General features: G+C 38.4%; 1 protein-coding gene across 1 annotated transcript in view; it reads right to left on the bottom strand.

The window, feature by feature from the left end:
- Window positions 1-26,693, bottom strand: part of DTNB (dystrobrevin beta) — a 131,540-nt gene that overhangs the window by 103,525 nt on the left and 1,322 nt on the right. Inside the window, exons 2-4 of the mRNA XM_081315041.1 lie at window positions 11,660-11,727; window positions 10,879-10,959; window positions 4,956-5,169 (exon numbers count right to left, since the gene is read on the bottom strand). Coding sequence (XP_081171167.1) covers window positions 4,956-5,169; window positions 10,879-10,959; window positions 11,660-11,726 — 362 coding nt within the window. The 5' untranslated portion in view covers window position 11,727. The remainder of the gene's footprint in view (window positions 1-4,955; window positions 5,170-10,878; window positions 10,960-11,659; window positions 11,728-26,693) is intronic.

Genomic DNA, 26,693 nt, shown 5'->3' with positions numbered 1-26,693 from the left:
GAAAGCAGAACTATTTAACTTGTTTTTTGCATCTGTCTTTACACAAAGGGAAAAAACAGTCCAACCTACCAAAACCAGTGCCATAAAAAACAGAATAGAAACGCAGGTTAAGATAGGCAAAAAATGGTAAGTGAACACCTGTCCAGCCTAGACGAGTTCAAATCACCAGGACCAGATGGATTACACCCCAAAGTTCTCAAGGAAATGACAGACGTGATCTCAGAACCACTGAACTATATTTTTCATAGATCCTGGAGCACTGGGGAACTACCAGAGGACTGGAAGAGAGCTGATGTAGTTCCCATCTTCAAAAAAGGGGAAAAAATAGATCCAGGAAACTACAGACCTATCAGCCTGACCCCTGGGAAGATTCTGGAAAAGATAATCAAACAACAAATCAGCGAAAACCTTGATGCAAACAAAGTTATCACTAAAAGCCAACATGGGTTTGTCAAAAACAGATCATGCCAGACAAATCTTATTACATTCTTTGACCAAGTGACAAAATTAGTGGACCAGAGGAATGCTGTAGATATAATTTACTTGGACTTTAGTAAGGCATTTGATAAAGTAGATCACAACCTACTACTTGATAAGATAGAAAAATGTGGGTTAGACAGCATCACCACCAGATGGATTCGTAGCTGGCTGACAGGCCGCACTCAGCGTGTGGTCCTCAATGGAACTGCATCTACATGGAAGGAAGTGTGCAGTGGGGTGCCCCAGGGCTCTGTTCTGGGCCCAGTGCTCTTCAATATCTTCATTAACGACTTGGATGAGGGGATACATGGGGAACTCATCAAATTTGCAGACGACACCAAGCTGGCAGCAATAGCCAATACTCCAGAAGATAGGCTTAAGATACAGAAGGATCTGTACAGACTCGAACACTGAGCACTATCTAACAAAATGAAATTCAATGGTGAAAAAAGTAAGGTTCTACATTTAGGCAGGAAAAATCAAATGCACAGGTATAGTATAGGTGTTACCTTGCTCAATAGTAGTAACTGTGAGAGGGATCTCGGAGTCCTAGTAGACAATCACCTCAATATGAGCCAGCAGTGTGCTGCAGCTGCCAAAAAAGCCAACACAGTGCTAAGCTGCATTAACAGAGGGATAGAATCAAGATCAAGTGAAGTACTAATACCACTTTACAATGCTTTGGTAAGGCTACACCTGGAATACTGCATCCAGTTTTGGTCACCACGATGTAAAAAAGATGTCGAGACTCTAGAAAGGGTACAGAGAAGAGCAAGAAAGATGATTAGGGGGCTGGAGGCTAAACATATAGGGAACGGTTGCTGGAATTGGGTATGTGTAGTTTAATGAAGAGAAGGGTGAGGGGTGACATGATAGCAGTGTTCCAATATCTCAGGGGCTGCCACAAAGAAGAGGGAGTCAAGCTATTCTCCAAAGCACCTGAAAGCAGGACAAGAAGCAACGGATGGAAACTAGTCAAGGAGAGAAGCAACCTAGAACTAAGGAGAAACTTCCTGACAGAACAATTAATAAACCTTTATTGTCAAAGTACAACATGTGTACATTGAGATTAGCTGAGCCTCCCCCTGTGCTCTCTCCCCCCAACACACAGTGACAACAAACCCTCCATCCCACCACACTATGTGAACCAACTACACCACACACCGGCCTCCCAAGTCAATTCTGCATAAGATTATGTCCCATTTAAAAGCCTAACAGCCCACGGATAAAAGCTATTTTTCAGCCTGTTGGTACGGCTGGCTATATTCCTATATCTCCTACCGGATGGTAGGAGAGTAAAGAGATACCGTCCAGGGTGTGAGTCATCCCTGAGAATCTTCCTCACTCTTCCAAGGCAACAAGCCCTGGCGATGTCATCCAGTGGTGTCAGGGAACAGCCTACAATGTCTTGTGCTGTGCTCACTACCCTCTGTAATACTTTCCTATCCGCGGCTGTCAGACCAGCATACCAAACCACAATACCATACGAGAGGACGCTCTCTATGGTAGACCGGTAAAAGAGGGTCATTAGCTGTTGTTCTACCCTGTTCTTCCGCAAGATCCTAAGAAAGTGAATTAACCAGTGGAACAACCTGCCTCCAGAAGTGGTGAATGCTCCAACACTGGAGGTTTTTAAGAAGAGACTGGACAGGCATTTGCCTGAAATGGTATAAGGTTTCCTGCCTGAGCAGTGGGTTGGACTAGATGACCTCCAAGGTCCCTTCCAACTACTACTACTTCTTCTTCTTCTTCTTCTTCTTCTTCTTATTATTATTATTATTATTATTATTATTATTATTATTATTATTATTATTATTATTATTATTTGTACAGAACAATGCCGTTTGCTCTTCTACTAAGTCTTCTCCCTTATGTGGGAGGAAAGTTTGCCAGTTGCCCAGTGAAAAAGGAAAGGCACCCTCATCAGGCAATGACTAATAGGAAAAAAAGTTTTGGCTACCAAGTACATACATAATTTGATATCTTAAATAGAAGGCATCTGAATAAAGAGAGCATAGCATTTACTATAGTAGTTTACAGTCAAGGAAAAGCAAAGCAGTTACCACTACCAGTATTACAATCTAAAAGACACACAAGGGAAAAGAAAAAAGAAAAATACAGGCGATCCTTGCTTAATGACCACTTGTTCAGTGACCAAATTTACAATGGGGTTGACCAAGTAGTACTTGATGAAGTGGACAGGATCATGGGGAAATTAAGTGCTGCCACGTGTTTATTGGACCCGTGTCCCTCCTGGCTGGTCTATGCCTCTCGGGAGGTTACACAAAGCTGGATCCTAGCAGTTATCAATGCCTCACTAAGTGAAGGGTACTTCCCTGCCGCCTTGAAAGAGGCGGTGGTAAGACCCCTCCTTAAGAAACCTACATTGGACCCAGCTATTTTAAATAACTTCCGTCCTGTCTCCAACCTTCGCTTTCTTGCGAAGGTCGTTGAGAGCGTGGTGGCACGGCAGCTCCCTTTGGTTCTGGAGGAAACTGAATTATCTGGCTCTGTACCAATCGGGTTTCAGGGCCGGGTACAGCACGGAGATAGCATTGGTCGCGCTGGTGAATGATCTCTGGCGGGCCCGAGATAGGGGTTATTCCTCTGTCCTGGTCCTATTAGATCTCTCAGCGGCTTTTGATACCATCGACCACGGTATCTTGTGCGTCGTCTTGAGGGGTTGGGAGTGGGAGGCACCGTTCTGCGGTGGTTCTCCTCCTACCTCTCAGGCCATTCGCAGACAGTGTTGGCAGGGGGGCAGAGGTCAACCCCTAGGCCCCTTAGTTGTGGGGTGCCTCAGGGATCGGTGCTCTCGCCCCTCCTGTTCAACATCTATATGAAGCCGCTGGGAGAGATCATCCATGGCTTCGGGGTAAGGTATCATCAATATGCTGATGATACCCAGCTTTTCATCTCCACCCCGAACCAACCCAGTGATGCCCTCGATGTGATGTCCCGTTGCCTAGAAGCGGTACAGATTTGGATGGGAAAGAACAGGCTCCGGCTCAAACCGGCCAAGACTGAGTGGCTTTACGTACCGGCATCTCGTTTAGTCCAAGAGATTCCATCTTTGGTTATAGGAGGAGAGATGTTACCTCCCGTTGATAGAGCACGCAATCTGGGCGTCCTCCTGGATTCACGACTCAGTTTTGAAGATCATATTGGAGTCGTGGCTAGGGGGGCATTTGCCCAGATTCGCCTGGTACGCCTGTTACACCCCTTCCTGGACCGAGATGCCCTACGCACAGTCACCCACGCACTCGTTACCTCCCGTATAGATTACTGCAATGCTCTCTACATGGGGCTGCCCTTAAAGACCACCTGGAGGCTTCAGCTGGTGCAGAATGCGGCTGCACGGGTAGTGATGGGAGCACCCCGATACTCCCATATTACACCCCTCCTGCGTGAGCTGCATTGGTTACCGGTTGCCCTCCGGGTGAGATTTAAGGTTCTGGTACTTACCTTTAAAGCCCTACATGGCTTAGGACCGGGATACTTGCAGGATCATCTGCTGCCAGGAACGAATTCCCATCGCCCAGTACGCTCACACAGAGAAGGCCTCCTCAGGATACCGTTGGCTAAACAATGTCGGCTGGCGACCCCCAGGGGGAGGGCCTTCTCTGTGGGAGCGCCAGCCCTGTGGAACCAGCTCCCCCATGAGCTTCGGACGGCCCAAGATCTCCGGTCCTTTCGCCGTGGCCTCAAAACACTCCTTTTCCACCTGGCTGACCTGGACTGACAGGGATTTGAATTATGTTTTTAATTTTTAACTCTAACTTTTAATTTATTTTAATTTTAATTTTAATTTATTGTACAGAGGCCTTTAATTTTAATTTTTATCTTAACTTCTGTATTTATTATATGTTACTGTTGTTAGCCGCCCTGAGTCCTTTGGGAGATAGGGCGGCATATAAGTCCCAATAAATAAATAAATAAATAAATAAATACATAAATAAATAAATAAATAAATAAATAAATAAACTTATGACCAGTTCTTGAAGTTCTGGCCATTGCAGCATCCCAGAGATCACTTGATCACCATCTGCAACCTTCTTTGCCAGCTTCTCACAAGCAAAGTCAATGGGGAAGCCAAAAGGTCACAAATACTGACCACATGATGTACTCACTAAGTACTAAGGATGGCTCAGTTGCTGCTTAATGACAGCAATGAGGAAGTGCTGCAACTGCTGTCACTAAGCAACTCAGTTATGTGGCCATATCACTTAGCAGCAGAAATTCTGTCCCAACTACTGTTGTTAACCGAGGACTACCTATAAGAAAATTCTTGTCTTGAAAACTTTGGTTTTGACTATTGACTATTCAACTGATTAAACAAACCCTAGCTAGAAAAGCTAAGATTGCCTCTACTGACCCAGGCTCCAACTTGGGTACTACAGACTTCAGGCTAATTCCAGCCTACATAATTGTTGGTCAGAAGAAACATAGATTGCTTCAAGAACAAAACCACTTGCCTATCATATGCTGCTATCATGAAGTTGAGGAGAAGGCTGATGGATTGCTCCACACTGATCTGGTGAGTAGATGGAAGGCGTTTATTCAGCTGATAGTAAATGGAGGAAATGATAGTTTCTAGTCGAGATACATTGATCTCTGTATTATGGTCCAATGTGTTAAGGCCATTATCTCTGAAGGCTTCAATCATATTCCAGATATCCACAAGATGTACTGGAAAAACAAAAATATTAAAAATATTACACAAAAATAATTATAAGGTTTCTATATTGCTTCAATCCATGGACTCTAAGCAGTAAATAATTAAGGGATTATACAATATGTACAACAATCAAAAGCAAGAATAATAACATTAAATAATGAACAAAATGTCTGACTCAGACCAAAATCAAATTCCAAAAGTCATCTAGAAAAGCAACACGTTTCTGAATAACCATGAGCATGGGGGTTACTTTCACCTGAGGGGGAGCTCAATGAAAAATGTTCAGCTCCATGTAATTTTGCTGCCACACCTTACAATAAGTGGAAAATTTCTTGTTTATTTGTACTAGGCAAGCAAATTCTACCCAGAATAGGCACTCAAAAATATATAAGCCCCAAGTGATATAAGTATTATAGATAAAATCAGAATCAAGTAAGAAAGGAAGAAAAGAAAGAAAGAAAGAAAGAAAGAAAGAAAGAAAGAAAGAAAGAAAGAAAGAAAGAAAGGGAGGGAGGGAGGGAGGGAGGGAGGGAGGGAGGGAGGGAGGGAGGAAGAAAGGAAAGGAAAAGAAAGGAAAGGAAAAAGAAAGAAAGAAAGAAAGAAAGAAAGAAAGAAAGAAAGAAAGAAAGAAAGAAAGAAAGAAAAAGGAAGGAAGGAAGGAAGGAAGGAAGGAAGGAAGGAAGGAAGGAAGGAAGGAAGGAGATAGGTAGATAGATAGATACAAGGTGGGGAATATCTGCCTTGGTAATAAAATGTGTGAAAAGGACCTCAGAATTATAGCTGAACTAGCAGTGTGACTTAACTACGGTATCAAAAAGACAAAATGAGGCTTTTTAATGCCTCAATAGAAATATAGTTTCTAATTCACAGAAAGTAATATTACTATTATATATTCTGCATTGGTCTGAGGCTACCTGATGTATTTATCCACTTCTGAGAACCACTATTTCAGGAAGATGCAAAGAAACTGGATAGGAGAATAGGAGAATCATAGAGTGGAAACTTACAAGAAATGGAAAGAACTGGAAATGTCTAGCCTCGGGGGAGGGGGGGAGACTACAGGAGGGTCATACATATGGTCAAGGTCTGTCCTCTGTCATCTCAAACATTATTTCATGGAATAATAAATTAATTAGGGATAGTAAGCTGTTGGATTGGAGCAACATATATGCCTCAGTAAATTAAATAAACTGATTAATTTAAAATAAAAAAAACTCAACTACCGAACATTCCGTTCCCTCTCTGATCTACTATACTAGATAATTTAGCGATTTCCAGAAGCAAATCCTACAAATCAGAAGCAATTTGAAGTTTCCCAGACATGATGTTCCAGAATGGCATGGTCCAGGAGAAAGTTCTCCAGAATATTCCACTATCAAATCAGTAAATTTTACACATTCCTGGGTTTAAATTACAAGAAGAGAGTTTCTGGCTGAATGTTAGGAAAAAGCATGCTCACTATAAAAACAGCTTGACAGTGGTACCAATTATCCAGGGCGGTGATGGTTCCTTTTCACATGTTCAAGCAGAGGCCAGACAACCATCTGTTAAAGATGCTTTAGTAATTAACTCCTGCTGTAAGCCAGAAGTTGGACTCCAGGGCTAAACAGCCTCTTATATTTCTATGATTTTATAGCTACTAATAGATACACCCTTTGTTACAATCCTAGCTATATATTTAAAAAAGAAATTATTCTAGAAAAGAATGTTGTAATAATAAAAATTGCAGAGATTTCCTTCACAAAAATAACCTATGTTTACCAATTAATTTCTTAAAATAAGCATTCTAAAATTCACGGTGCCATGACCCTTACAATTTTGTGACTTCATGAATGAAACTGTCAGGCTGTGCTCCAAAAGTTAATAATTAACCATAGATAACTTTTTTTTTGTTTCAGTGAACACAATCATGTTGGCTATGCCAACATGAGTTCTCCATTGTGAGAAGTTTTACCCCAAATTATTCCTCTGATACCATCGTCCACACTTTCTTGATGCTGTATTACTATGTATTCATTAATACACCCTTTTCTTCCAACATTATTTTTAACATATAACAAAAATGTGCTGTGTACCACATAATGCAATTATCATTCACACATACTTCCTCCTAGCATATTCTCCATGCCCTGCCTTTCAGCATATCTTCAAAATTGTACATTGCACCTTCTTTAGGTATTTTGAGCACTACTAGACTACACAATCCTCATTGAATACTATCTTCTATTTCATGAATGGCAAAACTTTCTCCACTGACACAGGATTTACCATTATTCAGACACCTTTGTTTTCAAGTATGTAAACATTGCCTTTTGGTAAGAATTGAAGCCTTTGAACTATGGTGCTGGAGAAGACTCCTGCAAGTCCCTTGGACTGCAAGGCAATCAAACTGGTCAGTCCTCGAGATCATCCCTGACTGCTCTTTAGAAGGCCAGATCCTGAAGCTAAAACTCAAATACTTTGGCCACCTAATGAGAAGGAAGGACTCACTGGAGAAGAGCCTAATGCTGGGAAAGATTGAGGGCAATAGAAGAAGGGGACGACAGAGAATGAGGTGGCTGGATGGAGTCACTGAAGCAGTAGGCGTGAGCTTAAATGGACTCCAGAAGATGGTAGAGGACAGGAAGGCCTGGAGGAATGTTGTCCATAGGGTCGCGATGGGTCGGACATGACTTCGCAACTAACAACAATGTAAACATTGAGGATTTTCTCTAACTTCCACATCACCATCATTTGAGAGCAGTCAATTTGGAACATATGAAAAATCCTTTGGATTATATTTAAAAGATTCAAGATATCTATACTGACCGATATGGAAGTATCTTTTTCCCTCTTTGTTACACTTGCATTTTTCAGTGCCTGATAATCAAGTCAAGATGAGGTGAACAGAAGCAAGTGATAAGTTAGGACAATATTTCTAAATTCTGATTGCTGTGAACAGCGTCTAAAAGAAACCCCAGATCTTTTGTCAAATTCTGTAAATAGCACAGATGAAGTTTAAATCTATTACTCATATCCTTTCTTTTCACTTTCCCCTGTCTAGATTCAGCAGCTAGAATAGACATTTTTCCCCCTCCCCCTTCCCTCCCCTATTTTTTTGAAAAAAGAAAATTGTACAGGTATGAGCCATGGTGGCGTAGTAGTTAATATGCAGTGTTGCAGGCTACTTCTGCTAACTGCTGATTGCCAGCCGTTCAGCAGTTCGATCCTGACCAGCTTGAGGTCGACTCAGCCTTCCATCCTTGCGAAATCAGTAAAATGAGGAACCAGATTGTTGGGCAATATGCTGATTTTGTAAATTGCTTAGAGAGGGCTGTAAAGCACTGTGAAGCGGTATATAAGTTTAAGTGCTATTGCTATTCTTTGGTTTATAATGACGTTGGGACATTGCCCTCACTAAGTGCTATGGTCATAAAGTGCAATGCCATATGACCACATTGCTTAGGCATGACAATCACAGCAGTCCTGGTTGTCATCAAAATCATGAGATGCATAGACTGGTAAGCAGGAAGGGCGGGGATCCCAAGAAAGGACTAAGGGAGTGTTGTTGGAGGGATGGGGGCCAGTATAGGCCCTGGGAGGGCTGGCGCAAGTCACATATGAGTCAAGAGAAGGAGAGAATCACTTGGGAGGCCCAGTGTAGGCCATGAATGAGTTGAGAGAGGTTGGGAAGGATTTGGGAGGCCTGGTGCAGGTCATGTATGAGTTAGAGGAGGGCCTAGATGGGGCTGATGGAGGCTGCATGTGGATGGAGGCTGCTACGGGTAAGGATGACTTACTGGAGCAACCTATGATCTTCCCTGCCAGCTTTCCCATTGATCTTGCTTATCAAATGGTGACTACATGAGCATCGTCCCTGCAATGTTGTAATCACAAGCTGGTGACCTGAGCACCCAAATTGTGGCTGCAGGGGTGCTGCAAGGGCCAGAACTCTGGGGACTAGTCGTATACCTATTTTTAAAAAGCATAGTTGTAACTTTGAACACTTGCTGAACAAATAAACATAAACCAAGGACTGACTGTACTGCAACCCATTCCCAGCGCTGCATACGGCCCGAGTTTTCATTTCTCAGCCTGACCCTAGTGATCATGACTACTGAAAACCAAAGGCATAATTTCTTAGCATTCTGAAACGGAACATCTAAGCAATATGTTAGTCCTAAAATAGATACTTTCAGCTACTCCAAAAATGTAAAGCTGCCTACATGTGAGGAGTTCCCACTTATTTTCCGGAGACCTCCCCCAACATGAATGCAGCTTGTGGTCTGTTCCTGCATCGTTTAATTTAATTTAGGTGTTGCTCACAACATAATAAAATATGAAAACACAATACAAAAAACAAAACAAGATGGTAACTGGTCACTGTGTACAATACAGATACACACATACATTAAAAAAAACACATCCTGCAAAGTGCTCCATCCATTTTATCCCAAGGCCTAGGAGAACAAGCAGGTCATTACAGCTTTACAAAATGCCAATATGTTAGGATTTCAAGGGGGAAATTTACAACCTCTATCTATTAAAGAATACAGTAGGTTAAGAAAGCATTTCTGAAGTACTGAGTGTTTACAACATGCTAGAAATAAGGAAATAGGTAAATCAGTAGTTTATAGTCCAGGTCCATCATACTGTAGAAATTTAGCTTGTTTATCCATTGGCTGAACCAAGTCATCGTGTTAAGCTATTATATATTTATTGCACTCACTGCGGATTTGATGGAAGGGACTTTTTAAAGATATGAGGTGCATGTGAATGTAACAAAGCTCAGGGAAGAGGCTGTGGGATGCCTGCAAGCCAAGGGAGGCCTGGGGGTGGGATGGGGGGGTGCATGCAAAAGCAGGGAGATCCAAGAAGGAAAGTGTGGGGTGCATGCAAGCATAGAGAAGCCTGAGAAGGAGGGTGCAAGGTGTGTGCAGGTGCAGGAAGGTCAGGGAAGAAGGGTGCAGGGTGTGTACAACATAGGAAGACTGGGAAGGAGGGAGCAGGGAACGTGTGAGCATAGGGAGGCTGGGAAGGAGATTGCTGGTAGGTACGTGTGAGTGCAGGAAGGCTCAAGGTAGGAGGGTGCAGGAAGGGTGGGGAACTTACCAAAGCAACTTGCAACCTTCCCCACCATCTTCCCCATTCATTTTGTTTGTAGGAAGCTAGCAGGAAAGGTGCTGCAACTGCTGGAAGTATGAGCACTTAAATGGTGCTCAGGTGACTGCAGGAGCACTGCAATGGCCAGAACTTCAAGGGCTGGTCATAAGTATACTTGTTCAGTGACATCACAACTTCAGTCATTGAACAAATGGTCAATAAGGACTACCTGTACATAGGTAATATAGGTATACCTGTACATACGTAAATAAACAAATAAAAAGCATACCTTTTATCTTGAACATAACATACCATATAAACACACATTTATATAAAATAAATATTGTGTTTTGTTAATTCGGGCTTAGTCTTTAGTATTTTGTATCAAACCAGTGATAGTGTATCAACAAAATGTTTAGAATATTAGTTTTTGTGAAAATCCTACACAAACCTGAAAAGCATTGTAACCGAAAATTCTTCCACTAAACAGAAAAAGTAGGATTGTTTTTTTCATTTTCTATTATCATTTCAAAATGTTTACATTTTTCATCATAATGGAAAAATTGGTTTGAACTGTTAATTTGAAACATGTCTTTATCAAGTTCTATCTTTCCTCCAGAGTCATGTTTTCTACTTACAATTACATCTTTTTTGCACAAATCTGAGTTTGCAGGCAGTCCGATATGTTGACAGTCGGATAACATCAAAATTCTGAGCCCCTACAAATTAAAAGCAAAGAGCTTTCTCCACATGTATTTCAATTTTTAAATGAAAAGAGGACTTTAATTACATTATGATGTCCAACTGCAACTGCAACTACATTAGAAACTTAATCCTTAAGGAGTTGTAAACTTTTATCTGGATTGTACTGATTCTTTATCATACTCCACCCTCTCTCGTGTGTGTTCAATTATTCCACCATATAAAAAGTAAACAATGTATGGTTAATTACCATATTAAAAAGAATATTTATTTGTGGCAGTTTTGCATTTGGTATTTATTTTGCATTTATGTGGCATTGCATAAGGAGTATGAAATAGTACATTCTAGAATCCAAATTTATCATCACAGTGAGAAATAAATGTGGAATGGGAAAAGGTAATATAAGGTCACCACCCTTATTTAAAGACTGAAGCTAGGGCATAAACCAGAGGTCTTCAAACTTGGCCCTTTTATGACTTGTGGACTTCAACTCCCAGAATTCCTCAGCTAGACATGCCTGGCTGAGGAATTCTGGGAGTTGAAGTCCACAAGTCATAAAAGGGCCAAGTTTGAAGACCCCTGGCATAAACTCTCAAGAAACAACACCCTGTTATTTCAATGTAATAATTCTAGGAGAAACAGGATCTGATTACATCTTTGAAGAAGCTGCAACACATTTTTAAATGAAGTTTCAAACTTTTAAAGACTTCTACTTACTCATTTCCATGAAGAGCTGTCTTTTCTCTGCCATCGTCCTCCTCCTCTTTCCACTTTCTTCAATCATCCTAAAAACCAATTTAGGATTTTAGTAGGCTGTTCGGAGAGAATTTAGATATCAAGAAGAAATTCACCAACTCTTTCATTACTCATCTGTTATGGCAGAAAACAGCCAAATAAACAACCAAAAGAAACCACTTGGGAAATGTAGAGTATTAACTGAGCTAAACTATGCAGAACAGGAAGCAAATGCCAGAAGTTCAAAGACATTTCCACACCTCTGTTTTAATAAAGATCCATAATAATTAACTTTCTACCGCAACCACCAGCAAACAAGCTAGAAGAACAGTTAACATACTGTTGGGCTGGGAGATTCAAAAGGGGAAATATGTGCTTCTTCCTACACTGCATTAGAGCACAAGCTATTCTTTCTATTTCTATTAAATAAAGCCCCTAATGGTGCAATTATAATTTTCATGGTGAGGGTATTTTTGGAAAAAATATCTTGCGGCTATAAACAGATGGTTGGTCCTTTTAATAATGAAGCCTGTTTAAGAAATGAGTGTATCAAGATTAAGGAGTTATATGATATTCCTTAAGTATAGTTAAGAACTTTTTTTACTATCACATTCCTTAAAAAAACAACAACCTGGAATTCAAAATCACTAGTAACAATTTCAATTGTTATTCATTCATTCATTTATACATGCATACTGCAAGTAGGCCTCAACTTACAACCACAACTGGGAACAGGCAGTGAACAGGCAAGGCAGTTACGTGAGCCATGCCCTTATTTTAGGACCTTTTTTTGCCAATGTCATTAAGAGAATCACTGCAGTTAAGTGAATCATGCAATCATTAAGAGAATCCAAGTTCCTCATTGACTTTGCTTGTCAGAAGCAAACGGCAATCATATGACCCGAAAGGCTGCAACAGTTGTGAATGCATGTTGGTGGCCAAGCACCCAAATTTTGATCACAGATGTTGCAATGATGGTTGGTGAAAGGACTGGTTGTAAGTCTTATTTTTTTTCAACGTTGTTGTAACTTGGAATGCTATGGTCCAAATAAATGGTTGTTGTAACTTAAGGACTACCTGAACAGTTTTTCCAAAATAGTGGTATCTGTCCAAATTTTTCTCAGATATGCCAGTTATGTTTTTGGAATTTTAAATCCTAAAAATATTTAACGTTTGTCATCTCATTTCTCTTGTAAGATTATAAATCAGGAAAAATGTGTTGCACATCAAAACAGGAAAGCATGATGCAGAAAAATAGAAAAATGCTCAGAACATCCAGATTATTATTATTACTGATCAACAGGAATGCTAGGTAAAGTCCTAATAAACTCCAGCACTAATAGTTGATTCCAGGCTGTGTTTAGAATTTTTCTGGTTTGCTCATTTGTGAAGAATTTTTAAAAGGCAGGGGTAGATATGACCATGCCAAGAACTGCTCATTAAGGCCAATACTACAGGACCTATTTTAACAGGTTTCGCTCTTCTTGGAGCTCATCAGCTGTAGGTAACGGCCTATTTTGCAATATTTTTGAAAAATTCAAAGACACTGATTTAATCCCTAAATCCAAATCCTCCATGTGTTCCAATATGAAATCATATTGCAATGTGAGACAAGCATGCTTTTCGGGATTTAAGCTAGTAATTGTCTAACATGTCCCAAGAAAAATTTCCTTGTGAGCCTGAAAAAAATTGTGCCTGCTTTAAAATTCACATTAAATTTAATTGGTTCCCTAGAATAGCTCACCTTCCTATTCACACAGAAGCTTTTAAAAAAAGGGCTTACTGCATTTTTAATAAATACAGGTAGACCTCCAGTGACAACCATAATTGAGACTGGAAAGTCTGTTGCTAAATGATGTAGTCATTAAGTGAGTCATCACATAACTGCCTGATTTTACTCTATTTTTTGCTGCAGTCAAAAGCAATGACTTTGCTGGGAAGGTCACAAATGCTGATCACATGACTGGTGGCCAAGCGCCCAAATTACAATCATGTGACTGCTGGGATACTGTGATGGTTGTAAGTGCGAGGACCAGCCATAATTTTCTTTTTTCAGCACTGTTGTAACTTTGAATAGATACTAAATGTCTGGTCATTAAATGAGGACTATCTGTACCATAAGTAGTTGCAGTCACTACCAATTATAAACCAATGCCTATTCTGAACACAATTTGAAATCTACAAAGCTGAACCAGTTTCTGTCCAATATAACTAAAATCCCCCTCCTCACATGCACAGATAGAAATAATTTCCAACAACTTTTTTTAAATTTCTACTACAACAGGCATGTCAAACTCACGACGTCACGTGACGTCACGTGACATATCGCGACTTTCCCCCCATTGCCAGCAATGTGGGTGTGGTTTCGGCGTGATGCATAGGCAAATTCATGAAATGAAAGGTTACAAAGATAGCTATTAGATGTGATTCCCTTTGTGATTAGATATGCTATAACTTCAAGGATCGGCTGATGGGGTACCTAAGTGAAAGGCTACCATTGTCTGCATGTCCTAAATGTGAATATGGTTACTGGATTTCTTACCACAATGTTGAATCAAAGAATAGTCTCAGCCTATTCTTTCAGTGAATATAACCTCCTCCCAAACATACTGAATAGTATGCACTACAATAGGACAGGAGATTATTTTGAAGTCCAGTGAAATATGTTTTCATTTTTGAACTAAATAGCAGAATATGCATTTTGTAAGCTAACATTTAAACTAATAGTTCAATCTTTAAAAAAAATTCAAGTCATAAAACATGGCTTCAAATTTTGATTTACAATAAGAAAAAGAAGCAGTAGATCCTGGTTTGGACAAATCTTGGAGCTTTGATACTATTAAAACTATATTTCTGTTGTCCCAGACAAATACAAATGCATTTGATTCTTTTTAAGGCTGTTTATTTGTCTTACAACAGCAAAAGATTTAGTCTGTGTAGGATGTATAATCTTAATTATATCTTCTGAGTTTATAGAACACTAGCTACTGCATGACTAAATTGCTTTTTTTAAAATAAATTTTACAATACTCTAAGTACAGATTGCCATTTATTCTCCTACACAACCTGTAGGTTGAGAATTAACTTTAGTTGACATCATAACTATTCACTTTTTAAAACTACTACTGTACACTTTTCTTCCCACAGACATATAAAAAAGACCAAATTACTCCTATTTCAAACTAGTTAACAGTGATAGAAGCTGATGGTTTACTTTTAGATGATATTCACCCATGCATTTGCTCTTGAGAGCCAGTTTGGTATAATGGTTAAGGCTAGAAACCAGGAAAATGTGAGTTCGGCCAGTCACTCTCGCTCGAGGCAATGGAAAGCCATTTCTGAAACACCTTGCCAAGCAAAATTCAGGGATTTGTCCAGGCAGTCTCTTGAGAGTCGAGTATGATTGAACAGAAGGGAAAAAATGTAGTTACTCTAGAGATCTTATTAGATCTTCTTAGATAAGCACAGTAACTGAACAAAAAACTGGAATATAACTGCTGCTTTGTTTTTAGTTTTTGTATAAGAATATGAGCCAATTGTTCTTAACTTATTCTATTGCAATATTTTTCCAAATAATGTATTTCCACTACCATTGTCTAACCAAACTAATTTGTGACATTGCTCTGATCTGCAACAACAAAAGAGCTAGATAATTTTTTTCCAGGAGAATTTCTTCCTTTTTTTAGTGTTGTAAAACTCATATATGCATGGCTACTTTTTTAAATTCAAAAAATATGGCGACCAAACACATCACATTCTTTGGATGTGCAAGCCATATCAAATTAATAAATCACACAATCAGATTTTCAATGCCTTGGCAGGGGAATTTACAGAAAATATCTGCATTCAAGTGTGCATAGTGCATGTATTTAATTCTAAATTTATTCATGCAAAAATTAATCCTGCTTTATCATTACATCATTCTGCAGTCTGAACAAACTTATCTCAATTTTGTATATGTACGTGTGGTCATGTATTTTGCCAAAGTAACACCCAAAACAGTTGAAAAAAAAATTCAAGAGCTACAGAGTCCCCACCCAATTCTGCTTCAGCTCAGAAAGTATTCATTTTGAGAGAGATCAGAAAGAAACAAGAAACAATTGACACAGCTTGAAAATATTACTGTAAAGCTGACCAGGCCAAAACTGCCTGTCAGATTACAGTAGTTCCTTTTTGCCATACAAAGTTGGAAAAGAACTAGAGTATAATCTTCAGAACTGAAGAATACTTTAAAATAATATTTCAATTTATGTCAAAGTATGATATTGAATTGTTGTTCAAGAGTCAAACAAAATGCTCTCAATGATCTTAAATCACACACATTTATCTTCCTTTTTTCTCTGACTGACTGAAACCAGAACATGACATCCAAAATCTGAAGGCGATTATCTTCCTTCAGAAAAGTATGTATGTGTTTTAGTGCAAGAAGTAGTTGTGGAAATAAACTGTAGTTCAAATAATCAAATTTCCAATTTCTGTCAGACTTTCAAGAACTTATTAAAAACTTTCATTTGGACATCCAAGGAATGATCTTGTAATTTGCAATTATTTGAAAATAATAGAATAGAATAGAATAGAATAGAATAGAATAGAATAGAATAGAATAGAATAGAATAGAATAGAATAGAATAGAATAGAATAATAGAATAGAATAGAATAGAATAGAATAGAATAGAATAGAATAGAATAGAATAGAATAGAATAGAATAGAAGCTGGAAGGGACCTTGGAGGTCTTCTAGTCCAGCCTCCGCTCGAGCAGGAGAACCTATACAATCTCAGACAAGTGACTGTCCAGTTTCTTCTTAAAAACCTCCAGTGACGGAGCACCCACTTTTATTGTCTTTTTTTTAATCAGTTACTTAAGTTATTGGCCTGGAGATGATATTCTACCTTACAACAGAAATGGAACACTACTCTTCCTAAAATCACATTCTTAGATATCCCTGCTACATGTTCTTGTTCCATTTTCAACTGCAGCGTATTTAAAAAGGAAATGTCACCAACAAGACTCTTAATTGAGCAGTGTGACTTCTTACTAAGAGAGAGCTGAAGATCCTTCAAAGTACCAACAGCATTTATGACACAGCTATATTAAAGGAGTCTAGTCGCGGATGTTGCCATGCAGGAAAATAAAATCTGAAGCTACAAAACTGAAATAGAGTGGTAATAAGAAGACATAAGAAACATAACCATAGGAAAGCTCTATACCAGGGGTGTCAAACTGCCGGCCCGCAGGCTGGATGCATCACAAGGAAACCATGCCCACCCCATTGCCGGCAATGGGGGAAAAGTTCCAATACGTCGGACGACGTCACGTGACGTTGAAAGTTTGACATGTCTGCCCTATACAGTGAAAGATGAAATTCATCAACCACATATTAACATATTAAACATTAATAAATTGAAATAAACTGGAATTGACATTTTTCCTGTTTACTAATTAGGAACATGAAAACAAAGGAGAAGTTTTACAGTTAGGAAGATGGTAGAGACAGTACTTGGACATACTTCTGTTAATAGCTGAGTACCAATAAGATGTTGTAATAACAAAAGTTACAACGGATCTCCCAAAGGTACTTACAATCTGGATTCGAAGTTCTAATGGCCACCCTCCTGCAACCATATGATTACATTTGGGCACTCAGCAACTGGCCCCATTCATGGCCATTTGGAGCTTCCCATGATCATAAACACAATTTACATTATTTTGCTAGAAAGTGGCATTTATAGAATAACGGAGTCAGAAGGAAACTTTGAGGCCTTCTACTCCAACCCCTGCTCAAGCAAGAAACCCTATACCATTTCAGACAAATAGTTATTTCTGGGTTCCAAAAAAATGCTCATTGCAAACAATGGATTTGCTTAACAACCACAGCATTTGCTTAACAACTGTGGTGATTCATTTAGTGATTGATGCAAAAAGGTCATAAAATCAGATGTGGCCATGTGGTGACCCACTTAAAAACTGGCATGACTTAGTACCATAACTGTAAGTTCAATTTAGGTCATGGGTCATGGACTACCTGTAATGTAATGGTTACCCACTGTGCTGACCATTGATGCAGAAAAAGACAAAGCTGATGACCTCAAATCACAAAATATGCAAGCAAGATTTTGCATTCCACTGAAAAAAATCTATGCCATGGAAGAATCTGGCACTGGGTCAGATTCATTTATTTTATAATAGTCTACTTTAGCACACTTTTTTAATGAACAGTTGTGAGAGACACTAGATGCTAGCAGAATTCAGAACACGTTTTTCTGCATTTTTTGTCATTGTTATGAAGGTACGTAAATTGTCCTTTTTTAGGAAGCAGGAGCCTCTGCTTCCCAATTTCAACCAATAAATAATTTTGGAATAGTGATATCTGTTTATTACAAATACCATAATGCCAAATCTGCATAGAATGCTGTATTTTATACTTCAAACTTACAAAATCTATGCCCCTTACATATCCTAATCCAATAACACATGCCAGCTTTTCCAAAACTCCTTTTCCATGGGAAAACTGGATAAACCTGATATAGATCACATTTTAGAATAGGTACTGAACAGAATTTGTTGGAATAGTTACAAATAATTTATAGTCTGGAGCAGTGGTGAGATTCAAATATGTGAACAACCAGTTCTCTGTGTGGATGCCGCTTCCGGAAGTCCATTCTGGGTCTGGGCAACCAAAAATTAGCTACCGGTTCTGCCGAAATGGTGTGAACTGGCTGAATAATAATAATAATAATTTTATTTGTATACCGCCCTTCTCCCGAAGGACTCAGGGCGGTGAACAGGGCAATAAATACTAAAATGCAAAGATACAAAAATTAAGAAAAGATTAAACATAATGCCCAATACAAAACAACAATAAATACAGTACGTTAAAAGCAATAATAAAACCCAAACCCATCAGGCCAGGCCGGCTTGTTCAAACAAGTAGGTCTTTAGATCACGCCGGAAGGAGCGAAGGTCAGGCGCCATCCAGAGCTCAACCGGTAAGCGGTTCCACAAATCCAGCACACCCACAGAGAAGGCCCTCCCCCTGGGGGCCACCAGACGGCATTCTCTGACCGGTGGCACCCTGAGGAGGCCCTCTCTGTGGGAGCGCACTGGACGGAGGGAAGTTGATGCCGGCCGCAGGTGCTCCCTAAGGTATTCCGGACCCATGCCATGTAGGGCTTTAAAGGTCATTACCAGCACCTTGAATCTCACCCGGAAGACAACTGGAAGCCAATGCAGCTCACGGAGTAAAGGTGTAACATGGGAGTATCGGGAGACTCCCAACACAACTCTCGCGGCTGCATTCTGCACCAGTTGGAGCCTCCGGGTGGTCCTCAAGGGCAGCCCCATGTAGAGAGCGTTGCAGTAGTCTAACCGAGAGGTCACGAGCGCATGAGTGACCGTACGCAAGGCATCCCGGTCTAGATAGGGCCGCAACTGGCGCACCAGGCGAACCTGGGCAAAAGCCCCCCTAGTCACAGATACTAAATGATCTTCAAAAGAAAGCTGTGAGTCTAGGAGGACTCCCAAGTTGCGAGCCCTATCTACGGGGGGTAATAACTCACCCCCCATAACTCACCTCCCACCTCTGGTCTGGATTCTATCAAAAAATGGTGAGGGGTTTTTAGTTTGTGTGCTGTGCCCAATGAAGAGTCACAAAGGACCTAACTAAAGGTCTTCTTCACTTCTTAGGCATTGCAATTTGAATTGCCTTTCAACTGCAGTCATCATTACACTTAAATCTATTGCCTGAGTAAAGATAGAGTCATTTACTGAATAAAAATCATAATGATCTTTTTTTTAATGATAAAGGTGATAGGGGATATCAGTTTATAGATACCTGTAAACTATTATATACCTATTATGAACTGATATTAGCAGTGAATATATTATACTTGCTTCCAAGCTTATTCTAATCAACGTAAGAAGCAGTTATCTTTGGTTGTCTAGTACCATATTATTTTGTAACCATCTGGCCCTGAAATCTTGTTTTCATTTTCTTTAGATTCCATCAAGAGTATTAGCATTGCCTAAAAATACTCTTCTTTACTCTTGGGAAGACCTCACATTTGTAAATTATGCACCAAGCAGTTTATCATTTCCTACCCTTGAGGTAAGCCATTATTGTGTAGTTTAGAATAAAATGTCTGAAAAAAATGAACTATAGGTCTTTTGTACCTTTTTAAATATCCTTTAGGGTTCCTGATTCTTGCAATGATCTATTTTTCATTTAGACTAATAGGCTAGTAATTCTTCTGATCTCTCTCTCTCTCTCTCTCTCTGACTGGTAATAGGGTTATAGTGCAAGTGATCAAAAAATCAATCAGCTTTACATGCAAAATGTTGACGTGATATTGAAGTTTTTGCAAAACTGAAAGCTGCGGTTGCACAATGATATTCAGCTACCCTTTTAAGTTATAGTTCAATATTTTGTATTTGCCAACTCCACTAGAAAAAGTACATGAGATTACAGGTAGTCCTCAACTTACAACCACAATTGAGCCCAAAATTTTTGTTGCTAAGTGAGACTTTTAAGTGAGTTTTGCCCTTTTTTGCAACCTTTCTTGTCACAGTTAAGTGGATCATTGCAGTTGTTAGGTTAGTAACACAGCTGTTAAATGAAACTGGCTTCCCCATTGACTTTGTCAGACGGTCACAAAAGGTGATCACATGATCCTGGGACAATGTAACCGTCATATATATGAATAAGTTGCCAAGCATTTGAATATTGATCACATGACAATGGGGATAGCTGTGAAAAATGGTAAGTCACTTTTTCGGTGCTGTTGTAACTTCGAATAAAAAAACTGTTGTAAGACGAGGACTACTTGTATTTGTCCTTAAATGTACATTTCCACAAATTCCCAAATAAGCATTTTTACTGATTTTAGAAATTGATATTCATGAATTTCTATTACTATCATTTACATAAAGTGGAACTCTATAGCAATAGCAATAAGACTTATATATCGCTTCACAATGCTTTACAGCCCTCTCTAAATGGTTCACAGAGTCAGCATATTGCTCCCAACAATCTGGGGTCCAAAAGAATGGAAAGCTGAGTCAACCTTGAGACAGTGAGAATCAAACCGCCAAACTGCAGGCAGCCAGCAGTCAGCAGAAGTAGCCTGCAGTACTGCATTCGAACCGCTGCACCACCATAGCTCATATCAATAAGCTTCCATTTATTTAAGAAATTTGCTAGTACTTGAGCCACAATCAGTAATAATTTATGTCACAAGAAGGTATGCATTTAGGATGAGATTGCATTTGTTTGTCATGGTCACACTTGACGAGACCAAGCATTAAATGTCATGTGATGTGTTGCAAGATATCGTGACTTTTTTGCCATTGTCGGCAATGTGGTGGGTGCGGTTTCACTATGATGCATTCGGCCCGCAGGCCGGCAGTTTGACACCCCTGATCTAGATAAAGTTTTCAGAAGTAGTTTGCCATTTCCTTCTTCCTACAGCTGAGAGTAACTGACCCAAGGTTACGGAGCTAGATTTCATGCCTAAGGTAGTTTCAAATTTCCACTCTATGTTGGAATCAACCATCCCAGTTGGGAGGAGGACTCAAGTAGGGAATTAGTCTGGACTTGTTATGTAAACACAAAAGAGCAAGGTCTCACCCCCCCCAATGCCTGTGAACTTATCTAGTTTTTTCCAGGCAAAAGCTGCCACTTTGGGGAGATTCCTGTGGAATAGGCATAAAACAATAAAGTAGTAAATTTGAACTCTACATGTGTGGGATCTAGTTGTTTGCGCCTGACACTCTTGGTCCACCATCTTAATCACTAGACTAAGCTGGCTCTATTAGATTAGTATTTATTATGATTATTACAGTACAGTACATTATATTAGGTTATTAAAGTAATGGTTAATAATTAATATGGAAGCTGACATGATGAACCACTGAAGAAAATTATAGACATATAATGAAAAAGTCTCCAGATAGCCTATAGCACCCACTTTATTTTGTGTGTGTGTGTGTGTGTGTGTGTGTGTGTGTGTTTCATCCATTTCTATTTAGGACCAGGAGAAAGAGTGAAATAACATACTAACAACAAGGCAGCCTGTATTTCTGATTAATAAGATCAATAAAATTACATATTTACTCTGCATTCAATTTATTACCTAATTTTTGGAGTATTTGTCAGCATGATGTCCATTGATAAAATTTTGTACAAACAGCCTTCACTAAACAAGGCTTCCTCATAGTAGTTTTAAAGCTTCACTGATTTTTAAGAATTCATGACTCTTATATCTCAACAGTTATAATGCAGTGAATAACAGATATTGTTCCCATATCTAATTTGGGTGAATCTTAACAACTGGCTAGCCACTATAGAAAAAAGGACACTGCACTAGATAAACACTGCTTTCATTATTTTTATGATTGGGCTGCAGCATGATGCTCAGAGTAGGCTTTGCAAATTTAAATTAGGAGTAGTAGTTAGTTCTTTGCTTTTCTTTCTTGTTTTCTTCCAAAAGAATTTGGCTTCTACTGCAGTAGATTGAATCTGACTGCTTCTGCAGTAAATTGCAGAAAGTATTGCAGAAAGTATCTAACATTTCTGCATGATCTGAGAACCTAAGCAATTAGTTTTCATTCCACTTTTCATACATTTAAGACTCTGAATCTAAATTAAGCTAATTACAGCCTCCTCTATTCATTCACAGCTTCAGATCTCAGTTGCTCTTATTCTCTGTGGTAAGCAAACACTGCTGAACCATAACTCATAGCTATAGTCTTGGCTACGAACTGCAATGATGAAAAGACAATAAAAAATGCACTGTGACATCATGACATAAGGCAAACTCTGGCCTATATTATTTGCATTGTGGAATTAGGCCCATCTTGCTCCCAATAGATGTTTATGTTTCTAGCAATCACAAGTAGCACTCAATCATAGCAATATCAAATCAATAGTAAAGGATGCAAAATTCAGTAAATCTTGGGAAGTTGTATGTTTCCTACTCCTTTATAACACTTTTTGTTTCTGGGTGGGGATTACAAGTAAGATTAAAAAGTATAAAATAGAGAGCAAGTAAACACAGTGATATATTCAAGTGTCTAAAATTGTGATGCTTCTGCTCAGGAAATGAAAGCAGTGGGAAATTATAGATATTCTACAAGTAAATAACTTTAAGTTCTTTCCTATGAGTTGCTATTACGTGGGAGACAGCCATGGGCAAATGTACTCTTGACCTTTCAACATAAAATGTACCATTCTTCCCACTCTTTGTAATTCAAGCCAGTGTACAGCTCCAAACAATATTTCTCATTTGATTTACTGAACTTATTCTCCATAGAATTAAAACATTCCTTCAGAAGTGGGTGTCCTGTCTTAGATATCCACATCTGCCACACTTCTACAGCAGTTGCAGCCATTGTCCCTTTTAGAAGCTTCAGTGCTTCTAAAGTTTATATTGCAAAACAGCATACTAAGTAGAATAACAAAACCAACTCTTAAGAGTTACCAGTTCCAACACTGTTTCAAAATTCAGAGGGTAAAGGATGCAAAAACCCACAATCCCTTAATTTTTTTTTTAAAAAAAAACAGTCTATGTATATAACTATCAACTGCAATTGAAATAAGGGAGAGGGCAATTCAGTCAGTCACTTCAGGACAATTTTTTATTCTCTAAAGTAGGAAAGCAGCTAATTCATACATGTTGAATGTTTTGCTTGCCTGGGCCATAAAGAGGAATTGTATTGGGCAGCATATAAATATATAATACAGTTAATGTATATCAACAACAAGCTTCTTTATATTGTACTACGTTGCACTGCATTGCATTATACCGGGGCCGCATGAGAATCTAATGGTAGTCAGAGTTGGAACCACACTTGCTATTTATTAAATAACTGCATTTAATATTGTATACTGTGTATCCTTTTATGCATGTCTGCAGTGGTGTAAAATAAAAATAATTAAAGCAAAATAATTTTAACAATGAAAAAATATCAGAACATATAAATTATATTTAACTTTTCTCAATTTGCCACCTTTTCCTCTGCTTTCTAAATAACTTCTAGAATGGGTCTTCTTTCAATGACACGAACAAAGGCAACCGAAAGTTCACAAGATGTATTTCAATACAACTTTCAACTTCTTCTTTCAAAGAAATTTTCCCTAATTAGTATAGACATGGAAGCATTTTTTTAAAAAATAGTCAAATAAAAAACACTGTAAAGATATAAAAGATTTCAATTTCAGCAAAGTTCAAACTTCCAAGAGTCTGATCAATGCTACCTTAAAAGCAAATCTTGCCTATCACTGAAAGAAGATGCGTGCTCATTCTCATACCATGTAATTTACAGACACATTATCTGTGCCTTTTTACAGTAATTAGTACAAGGAAACTTCCCCTATAGATTACAAAATTAGCTAAATCTGTGAAATAATAAGTTCAAATATTTGTAAAAATATTTGTAAAATACTTGTAATAAGGTGAAAAGAAAAATCATATAGATTATCCAGAACTAATGAGAAACAAGGACTATTTCAAACATTACAAATCCCTATGAAGATTGTTTTTTTGGATATAACATACCTCACACAAACAATGATAGTTATGTGTGTGTATGTGTGTGTTACAGGCCTTTCTTAAAATTTTCTAGCAAATAGTAAATAAGACAATTTATGTAAAAGGCAGAGGTGTCAGGACACAAGTACTTAAAAGTGGTATTTGCATTGTGATGTTACTATGCAGATCTAATTTTCGTTTGATGTGGATGTCTATGCTGGAAAGATCCATGTTCGAATTCCCACTCATTTACAAAGTTTGTTGCCTGACTTTGAAGCAATCAGTCCCTTTAGCTCAATCTATCTGTTAGGGTTTTATGTTGGTAATAATTAAGGAGCCCCTTGTGTAAGCTGCCTTGAGCTTTCACAAAAAGGGTGGAATATACATGCAAAAGGTGGGATATAAATGTAAACAAAAATAACAGCAAAATATCCCAAAACAGCTCTGAATATAGATAAACCAAAGGTCATTTTTCTAGCCCAGAAAATTATTTTCAATTAGTTATCTTGAATTATAACCTCCACATGATATTAGATGAATGCAATAAACACCTAGTTCCATCAAGTAGAAGCTTAACCAGTAAAACTCTAGAAATCTTATGCCATTTTAGGTTCTTAACTCAGCACTACCAACATTCCATCTCTGCTTATCATGCAGGACAACATCAAAATTGTTTTTGATCAAAAGTCTTTGATTCTCTGTTTAATCATTACATCATCACTTTCTTTGTTCCATTTCCTTTTTTTAAAAAAAAAATAAACATCATGTTTCCTGTCCATCCTTACTAGTGTACCTCCTTCTTGTTCCTAAAGTCCTCTCACTTTTGTTCTTTTCTGGCCTTCACCTTAGTTCTCCTTCCATTCCTCTCTTTTAGTCCACTGCTGACTCCGCACCTTTTCTTTATTTTCCTTGTTAAGAGATCCTTCTTGTTTCAATGTCTCAGAGTCTCACCTCAATCAACTGGTCTTCTCTTGTCCAGAGATAATCAATCTTTTCTTTTTTTAAAAAAGTATTGACTATAAACTATCCTGCCCTCTGAACAATTCAATATTCCAGACAATTGCAGCACCTGTATTAAAAGCTTCAGTAACACAACACACAGCTATGTGTTTTCAGTAAGTACGACAGATAGCTTTAATAACTGCCTATTTCAATAAATCTAGATCCTATTTTTCACATTTAAGAAGTGGTAAAATCAGTTCTCATCTTTTGATTTCATTTCTTCATTTTTGTGCTTAGGCTTTTAGAGCAATTCAATCATTATACAGCTATCTTACAATTTGTTTTTAAAAATTATTTAAAAATTGAAAATGGGACAACACATTCAAATATATACTCAAAAAAGAACTAAATTCAGCCCCCAAACAATGTGTTGAGAGCAGGAACTATTTAAAATAAGAAATAATGAGAAAACTGTGCACATACAATATTGCATGTGGCCATCTCTATTTTGGAGCTACTATATTAGCAAAATGGTGGTCTTGATTGTTCTTGCCAACTTCATTGGTCTATTTAGCAGCTATCTATTTAGCAGATCTTCATTGTGGCCCTTAGCCCTAGGCCTAGGCCATTTAGTACACCTATAAGCAGTCTTTCAAATAACTGTGTTTTAAGTTATGCCTTTCAAGGCCACACTCCAATTACAAGATGAAAATCAAAACTCCCTTATTTACAGGTACTGTCCACTTTATTCCTAAATGAAAAGCTTTTCCTAAAGGCAAAACTAAAAAGCCATGTATTGTGCTGTCCATCAGCAACTGGTGCTGATTTACCCAAGTAATAACCAAGGAGTATGGCTCAGGCACAGTTTTGCAATATTGTTGTCTTCCATTTTGCAGCTCCAACTGGAGTTGCTGCCAACACCACCCAAAAAAGAATCATGCAAGATGGATGTCTTTTAGATAATGCAATTCCCAGCAGAGTCTCTTCATGTAATAAATTCCTTCTCAGCAAAAGTATGATGATCAGCCTTCTTTTTCCATCACAGACCAGGCCATGGCATTTTGGCTGTGCCAAATGAAAGCCAGACATTTTAATATGTTACACACTTGCCTTGCACCTCTTGAGATTTGCTATTTTCTAATAGCCATCTAATTAAAAGTTACTTTATTAGTTACCTTGTAATAAAGCAACATCTTGCCTTTCTTGGATTGTTACACCAGAAAATGAACCGAAGAGATGTACTGTTTATATTATTTCTATTTCAATTTAGTAATTATCTCTCGGTACTTAGGAATAATAAAAAGCAGCATTAGAGACAATTTTAGATTGGCAAGTTTTAACTGTTATGCACAGGCTGTTACACATTACAGGATGTTAAACTATGGGATGGTTTCTTTTGTTCTAATTTGTGTGTTTTGTGAAATGCATCCCTGTGATTTCTAAATCACGATTTATCATTTAGCAAGTTATATGAACCCATCACAAAATGGTTTAATCAGTAAACCACTATTAAATAAACTACAACTTAACAAAATGTGTTAACCCATA

The sequence above is a fragment of the Vipera berus genome (assembly GCF_964194415.1).
Source record: "Vipera berus genome assembly, chromosome: 1".
Lineage (NCBI taxonomy): Eukaryota > Metazoa > Chordata > Lepidosauria > Squamata > Viperidae > Vipera > Vipera berus.
The sequence above is the reverse complement of the archived record's forward strand: the minus strand, read 5'-3'. Positions and strand labels throughout refer to the sequence as shown.